The following is an 8769-nucleotide window of genomic DNA, read 5'->3' as shown; positions in this document are numbered from 1 at the left end:
GATCCTTCCACCCCTTATTCCGTCATTCATCTTACCAATTCACCAAACACCGAAGCAACCGAACAAATTTGATCTCATATTGAACACCCCAAATCTTGTGTCTAGAATTATTTCCGTGAGCAACAAAATATTTTTAATCCCATTTTAACCATTTAGAATGCAATTTTAGTAATTTATACCTATTAGCCAAATCCTTGGAAAAGAAAAATAACGGGCATCATATCATTACACCAATTGAAGCTTAGGATGCGACTATGTTAACTGAATTTCGAGTGAAAATGTAATCCGAAGTAAAAAATGTAATCCGAAAAACTCTCCCCTTCCTCGACTCGCGTGTTATGCAGATCCAATGAAAAGCCCCAAGCCGACACCTACAGATACAGTCTACAGGCCCCCACTTCTTTCTCTCTCACTCTGTCATTTTCTCTTCACATCTACACTCCCACTTTCCACTTTCCCATCTTTTTACTTCTCTTTTCCATTCTTTCCTCACCCAACGCCCACACACACTCTTCACACTCTACAAAGAAAGCTGAGCTGGAACAAAGGCTTTCTTCCTCGTGTGGTGCCCAGCTCCCCTCATTCACACTCATTCTCCCTTTGCTGAGAGATCAAACATCGTAATCATATGCATTGTCATGCTTTGACCCCTGAGCCTTCAATCCTAAGTTCTTATTGCAAACTACCCCCTCCCCTTCCCATTTATTTTGCAAAGCACCGCCATTGCAGCTTGGATGTTCCATGCCAAAGCAAAACCTCAAACTTCGTTCCTAGAGGTGAGAAATCACAAGCACTTTCTCAAGTTGTTTAAGAATGTACTATATTTTATTTTTTCGTTCCTTTTTTTCTTTAGATTTTGAAAGGGCTTAGTTAATTTTTCTTTTTATGGAAAAAGGGGAAATAAAACATTTTTCTCGTGAATCTAAGTTGCATGTGAATGATTCGTCGGCTTATGTGCAGGTTTAGACTTTGTCATGTTGTGTTAGATTTTATGAATAATGGTGGTGATATGTGCCATGGGGATTTCGATGCTCTTAACAAATGGAAAATTTTGATTTGTTTATTTATTTGTTTATTTTTCCGTGGAATGTAAAAACTTGATTTTTTTTTTTTTGGGGTTTTTTTTTTTTTTTATTTTTTGATTTCCTGTAAGTTTTCTTACTATAGTTACAACCTCTGCAATACATGACAATAGAAGTATGTGCTACCGTATATGGTGCTTCTCAATGAACATCATAATGTTGTTGATAATAGCATTGATGAGAAACTTAGATTAGGTTACTGGAGTAGGAGGAGTTTATTTCTTGAAAAAGTTATCATTGTGACTTTGTGAGTTGTGACTCCTTACAGGTGCCACACTGCCACCACATTGAAGCCTTCTTAGCATTATGGATCACAAACCATGGCCTTGGAGGAAAAAATCCTCAGAAAAGATAACCGTAACGACAGACAATACCAATCTCGCTTCGAAAGAAAACCAAGAGGTAATCTAAAGTTTATTTATCATCTGTTATTATGTTGTTATCAGTTTATATAGTTTTCTCGTTTTGCAATTGTTATGGAATCTTCCAAGTTCATATAAAGATTAAGCTGCCTGCATTATATCCCTTTCTATTTCCCCCTTATTTTGTCTTACACATTGAACATTTTCAAGAGCTAGTGTAGTGATATAGTACTTTCTCCGTTAACAACATTTCATTTCTTATTAGTAAAGAATGGCAATGAGGGTTTGCACAAGTGTAAATGGTTCAAAAGTTTATCTCATAAGGACACAGTTATTGTGAGGATCCCTTTTGTTGGCCATGGATGACTTCACATAAGCGCTCTTTTGACCCTAGGGGCATGTCTGGTCCTTGGTGTGCTGACTGATGCTGAATCTTACTGGACTTTGTTCACCACCAAAATAAAAAGAAAAGAATGCCGGTTTGGCAATTATAGCTTGAGCTGAATTATTTTTGTAATAATGATTTGTGCCCATAACTAAGTGAAACTTAATGTTTGCTTTATTACCTAATGTAAAATGAAATAACGGGTACCTTTGGTTTGTTCTACTTTTACCTTTTTCTCGTTATGTGTTTTAGGTACAGGCTCTTCTAGCTGATAAAGAAGAATTGGAGAAAGACTTGAAAAGACTAAATGATAAGCTTACTTCGGCAATCTCTGACTGTAATGCTAAAGGTGAGCTGTTGAAAAAGCAAACAAAAATTGCTCAGGAAGCAACAGCAGGTAATATTCATTGATCTGTATATTTCCCTTATCTGTCCCCACTGTTCTGTAATATAGGACTTGAAAAATACAGAAATAACCAAATTATGAGTACAATAGTTTTAAGGTAGTTACCAGCCTCTGATAAAAGGCTTGAATGTGAAGGTTATGAGAAGGCAAAAGCTGAGGTGTTGTCTATGAAGCATGATTTTGATGAAGCTTTGCAGCAGAGATTAATTTATGAAGAAAGAGTAGTCCATTTGGATGGAGCTCTCAAGGAATGTATGCAACAGTTACGTTTTGTTCGAGAAGAACAAGGGCGAAGGGTTCATGATGCTGTGATGAAGGCTTCAAAAGAATTTGAAAAAGAGCGCATGGTTCTGGAGGAGCAGTTATCTGAGGTAGGTAAATGGCTAGCAAAAGCGGAGACTGAAAATTCTCATCTTAATAAGTCCATTCTTGCAAAAGAAAATCTGATTGAAGATCTGAAAAGACAATTGAATCAAGCTGAGGCAAATCATAATGCACTGATGATTAAATTAGACTCTATTGAAAAAGAAAATGCCTCTTTCAAGTATGAGGTTCGAGTCCTTGAAAAGGAACTTGAGATCCGAAATGAAGAGAGAGAGTTTAATCGCCGGACGGCTGATGTTTCTCACAGACAGCACTTAGAGAATGTTAAAAAAATTGCCAAATTAGAATCAGAATGTCAGAGGCTGCGGCTTCTGGTTCGGAAACGATTACCAGGTCCTGCTGCCCTGGCAAAAATGAAAAATGAAGTTGAAGTTTTGGGACGGGATTCATTTGAAACGAGAAGGACGAGGTTGAACTCAACCAGCAGTTTGATGGTTGAATCTTCTATTGACAGTTCTCCTGAGACTCCTGGTAGAAGAATCAGTACATTGACAGAGCAGCTATCTGCTGTTGAAGAAGAGAACAAGACTCTGAAAGAATCCCTAAATAGGAAAATGAGTGAGCTACAATTCTCAAGAGTAATGCTTTCTCGCACAGCTTCAAAACTTTTGCAACTGGAGTCACAGATTGGAGATTCGCCTAGAAGCCACTTAAACTTAGAGAAGCCTCGAAGTAACCTAGCATTACATGAGTTCTCTTTGGCATCAATGTCTGACAATGGCAGCGATGACAAGGCTAGCTGTGCTGAATCTTGGGCTTCTGCCTTGATTTCAGAATTGGAAAACTTCAAAAGCAATAAGCAGAAGGAGTCACAGTCATGCAGAAGTGTTGGAGCTTCAGACATAAATCTTATGGATGACTTCCTTGAAATGGAAAAATTAGCAATAGTCTCTGTTGAAAAAGCCCCTGAAATGTCTCATGCTTCCTCAAAAGGAGTTAATGAAATTAATGGTTTTTCAGATACTGGGATGGATGATTCTACCTTTGATGCATCAGGTAAGGAGATCGTTCGAGTGCCTGCTCGCATTTCTAATGTGTCAGTGTCTAATCAGGAAACCTCTTCCATTGATATTTTGAAAGGTAATGTTCCTGGATGGCTTCATGAAATAGTAAAATTGGTCTTGGAGCAGAGTTGCATCACTCATAAAACCCTTGATGATATATTTGAGGATGTTAGAGTAGCTTTGAGGCATCTGAATAATCCAGATCTACTTGTCTTTGATCCAACCAAAGGATCTGGTCTTATTGATCCATCTAGTGATGTAAATGATGCTGATATCTCATCAATAAAGATAGTGAAAGAACAGTCTGAGGCAGATCTGAGTAAATTGATAGGCAAGATAGTTGAGCTCATTGAAGGAATCAGTGTGCCTGCTGTGGATTATGATGGTTTGGATCCCTTGTGCGGAAGAGATGGGAATAATCTTTCACATAAGGTTCTAGGAATGCCAACAGGATACATGGTCCGTGTTTTCCAGTGGAAAACTTCAGAACTAGCTAACGTTTTGCAACATTTTCTCCATGTATGTTATGATTTACTGAATGGCAAGGCGGATCATGGAAAATTTGCTGAGGAATTAACAACAGCTTTGGATTGGATTATGAATCACTGCTTTTCGATCCAGGATGTTTCTAGTATGAGGGATGCCATCAAGAAACAATTTGATTGGGACGAGACCCGAAGTGAAAGTGAAGCAGAGGCAAGTCTTTTTACAGGGGCAGATAAGTTGCCTCAAGTAACTACTGCTGGTGGTGATGATCTACATACTGGAGAGATGTATTATGCCGAGAAAGAAGAATTAAAAAATATTAAAGATAAATTGGTCAGTGCTGAATCTCAAAAGGGAGCCTTGGAAGGGAGACTTAAATCAGCTACTGACAGGATTGAATCATTAATAAGTCAACTCCAAGAATCTGAGAAAACTATTACCAGCTTGACATCAGATTTACAAAGCTTAAAAGAATCAAATGCAGTACTTGAGGGTCAAATAAAAAAGCTCAAATTGGCAAATTCAGATCTCGATGTACAGCATAAAGAAGCTGAATTGAAAGAGGCTTATCACAAGGTTTTCACATTAGAAGTGGAACTGGAGAACAAAACTCACTGTTGTGAAGACTTAGAGACCAGATGTCTTGAATTGCAGCTCCATCTTGAAAGGTGTCAATCTATAAATGTTTCTTTCAATATGATATTTTGAATATTTAGCTTTTAATTGTATTTGAGGAGTGTCACACATCAGATCTCTCTTTTTTCAGCATGTCAAAGAACTGCTCAAACAATGCTATTGACCATAAAGATAAGCCACTGCGAACTGTAAGTTCTTTTCATTCTATTTGTTTTTTGTGTTTTGTCACAGACTCACAGTTTGATTGTTAGTGCCACTTGAGATAATTTAATCAAGCTAAAGCATTCTTTTTCTGGATAAACGAAGAAATAATACTCACAATACAAGAAGGATAATGCAAACAGTATAGAGGACAAGTTCACAAGATAGCCTTGTTAGTTGTTACTTAAGATAGGAATAAATAATCTAGCTGAAGCATAATTCGTCTAAAATTCAAATTTGTCGCTTAATGGTATTAAGATATTAATGAGGGCAATCGCTTTTAATTATTAATTGGAGAACCTTTGGTGGAGTGTGGTGCTTTGTGCAACTCCATGGGATGCATTCTGTTGAATATTTACTGTTGCTATGCCAGAAATAGTCTGATATATAACTAATTTGAATAAGCTGAGAATATGAACTTATCAAAAAGATATTTTCTGGTTTGATGAGGAGGAAGTATACAAATTGGATCTATGTCTTTTTCATTTTGCAAGGAATCAGAACAAATATGTCATATCTGATTGAGGTCACATGAATTGTTTCTGTTTCCATCGTGATGTTGGTTCCTATTGTCAATGGAGTATTCACTTTATCCTCTGTTTTAGCATGGACTCCTCCTATAAACTTATATTCATAAATAAGAAACTGTTAGATAGGTGAGTGATAGAACACTTCATTCATGTTGCTATAATTTGTATGAATTGCTTTGCAGAGAGAAATACCACCACTGTTCTCTTTTTTCTCTTATATTGATACATTAGACTTCATTCAAGACCAGTCAATAGAACCTTCACAAACCACTCTTTAAATTTCTTGCTGGTGTACAAAACTAGCAAAGTTTTAGTATCAATATGGAATGAACTAACCACTCTTTAAATTTCTTGCTGGTGTACAAAACTAGCAAAGTTTTAGTATCAATATGGAATGAACTAACCACTCTTTAAATTTCTTGCTGGTGTACAAAACTAGCAAAGTTTTAGTATCAATATGGAATGAACTAACCATCAGTTCCCTTAGGGGGTGTTTTCGATTTTGGAGGGAAAGGGAAGACCTGGAGGTGTAGAGTGAAGTAGTTTTTGCTTTCCCAAAGACCAAATTCATTCTTCCAAAGCTCCAACTTGCAAACACGCCCTTAAAAGCATTGAAGATAAAGCCCCATTGGAGTTTAGTTATTAGAATAATAAACAAATTAAAGTATCATTTATGCTTGTGTACGATCACTGTTGTGCATCACTGGCATTTAGTTAAGGAGTGTTGATAAATTCCTGCAGGATTGGGAGATAACAGCTGCTTCAGAGAAGCTGGCCGAGTGTCAAGAAACCATTCTTAACCTTGGAAAGCAGTTGAAGGCGATAGCTGCACCAAAGGATGCAGCTCTTTTTGACAATGCCATTGCTAATGCAGTTACCAACACGGCACCAGCCAATACCTCGCATGTGGGTCCAAGTCCTGCCCTCGAGAAAGATATGAGAGTGAAAAATCGATCCCTGCTCGATCAAATGCTGGCCGAAGATGATAGTAAGGCCAAGGTTTCGAAAGAAAGTGATGGCAAAACAACTCACTCCAACATTCCTGGCAATATAGAGACCCTGGAAAAGATTTTAGTTTTGAATGGAACTAAAGGCAATGACGATGAGGATGCTGTTAATTCTTTGGCCATTGTTCCTGCAAAGAAACAGGGCAGTGGAAGTTTGTGGAAGAAATTATGGAGAAAAAAGAAAAGTGCCAACAAGAAAGCACCACTTCCATCATCTAACATATGAAATGCTCATACATAATAAACTCTAGTGTTTTTCAGTGCGGTATAATTTTAGTGAAAAAGAAAATTGTTGTGGTTCTTTTATTTTATTTTATTTTACTTTTTAAAAAAATTAAGTGAGGAGAGTTGGTGGTTGTATTGTGTTTTCCTCTTGTATATATACGCCAAAAAGTGGAAACTAACAAGTGAAAGTTTGTTATGAAAGCTATCAACTAATATTGTTGTGATACATATTGAAGTTTTCTCGTGGCATTTGGTTATTTTTCGTATGCATAGCATATTGCGAAATTCCTTTTCGAAATAAGAATTAAAGAGGTTTGGAAACTTAATTAAAGAGGGAAAAAAAGTATGAAATACATTTTGAAAGGAAAAAATGTCAAGTGAATAATACTAGGTATTTACTATATCAATAAGTTGAACTAAAAAGTAGTTTCGTAATGCCACCAATCAGCATAAAAAAACTATAGCAAACACTCAAATGATCATTAGAAATTTGTATAAAAAGAATAAATAGGTTATTGACTTTTTGATCCATTGATATTTAAGATCTCGAAAATTTGAAAATAAATTTAAGTTGCTGACTTTTTTAAAATGTAGATATATCGATCTTTGATATTCACTTGGGTTTGTCAAACCCAACAGAAAAATCAAATGTAGTTCTCGTTGTACTGACTTGGTTGATACGGATGCACACGTGAGAGAGTTTTTAAAATGAAACAAATTAGATCCAGGGATCAATGTATCCAAATTTTAAAAAAGTCAAACACTTAAATGTATTTTTAAATCTCCAGAGATTTAACTATCTACGAACCAAAAAGTCAGGGATAAATTTATTCTTTTTTCAAAAATTTTAAATAAGATATTTTAATTTTTAATAAATTTTTATTTTTTTATAAATTCTTGATAGTTATTTCCATAAAACAAAATGAGTTCTCCATCATTTTAAAATAGGATTAATTAGTCTGATAATAATATTTTTTAGAATAATAATAAAACTAAAGTGTTCAATGTAAAATTTGTTAAAAACTAATTATGGTGTTTACTCAAAAATAATGTGAGTTAAAACTAAAATTTTATAAATTTAATAATAAAGCTTACTCGCAGTTATTTTTATACAAAATTAATAATTAAAAATTATTAAATAATTTAACATATTTAACTCAATAATATAACGATTTATAATATTAATATTATTATTAGCCGTGACAATGTCGCTGCTTCGTTTCTCATAGTAGTGATAAGCTGCAGTTAGGATTGATATTTGCGGGTATCTAATTCGATCTAAAAAAATAAATTAGATTATATATATTTATATATAAATATATTGATGACTAATTTTAATAACTAATTTTAGTGTATGAATAACATTTTTAATTTTTTAATTATCAAATGTTTTCGAAAGAATAAATTCTGTCACCTCTACTGCTCTACCTCTAGCATCAATAATGAGCAACTTTGAGTCGCTTGCTAATAATGCGCTGCACAATAGTCAATAGTTGCTGAACTACCGAATAAATAAATGGAAAAAGCATAATAAATCGGGTATGTCATATTTAGATTCAATTTTTTAGATATTAAATAAGAATGTGGGTAATTTTTTAATATTAGAAACTACAGTATTTTACAAAATTTTGGGAGTTGTAAAATTTGTAGAGGATGGATTGTTAAATTATTTTTTTAATTTATAAAAATAATATATTGATCGTGTATTGTATTATTTTAATATTAAATTATAATGTCACAAAAAAATATTAAATTATAATACACAGATTCTATATTGTAAATGGTGAAAATTCAGATGCAATCGATTTCACGTAAAAGTTTTATCGTTAGATGATTTGACTGATTTGATTAAATTTTTATCTAACGGCTCTCAAATATCAACTTCACGTAAAATCGACTGCATCTGACTTTGTGTGCATTACGTGTTTTGGATATTGTGTTTGTAAAAAACAGGCTCACAACACTGTAAAACTCCATTTTACTCCATTTTTTTGTAACATTGAAGTAAAATTCTATTCACTTTTTAATATTAAAATAAAAAATTATCATATTTAACCTTTG

General features: G+C 34.4%; 1 protein-coding gene across 1 annotated transcript; it reads left to right on the top strand.

Moving 5' to 3' along the window:
- Positions 1 to 244: 244 nt before the first annotated feature.
- Positions 245 to 6943, top strand: LOC107472059 (filament-like plant protein 7). The gene is made up of 6 exons (XM_016091632.3): positions 245 to 776; positions 1351 to 1484; positions 2082 to 2226; positions 2371 to 4777; positions 4876 to 4933; positions 6218 to 6943. Exons 2-6 carry the CDS (start codon positions 1389 to 1391, stop codon positions 6707 to 6709), a joined length of 3198 nt encoding a protein of 1065 aa, XP_015947118.1. The 5' UTR covers positions 245 to 776; positions 1351 to 1388; the 3' UTR covers positions 6710 to 6943.
- The last annotated feature ends 1826 nt before the right edge of the window (positions 6944 to 8769 follow it).

This window comes from Arachis duranensis, unplaced genomic scaffold (assembly GCF_000817695.3).
Source record: "Arachis duranensis cultivar V14167 unplaced genomic scaffold, aradu.V14167.gnm2.J7QH unplaced_Scaffold_120999, whole genome shotgun sequence".
Taxonomy (NCBI): Eukaryota; Viridiplantae; Streptophyta; class Magnoliopsida; order Fabales; family Fabaceae; genus Arachis; species Arachis duranensis.
The sequence above is the reverse complement of the archived record's forward strand: the minus strand, read 5'-3'. Positions and strand labels throughout refer to the sequence as shown.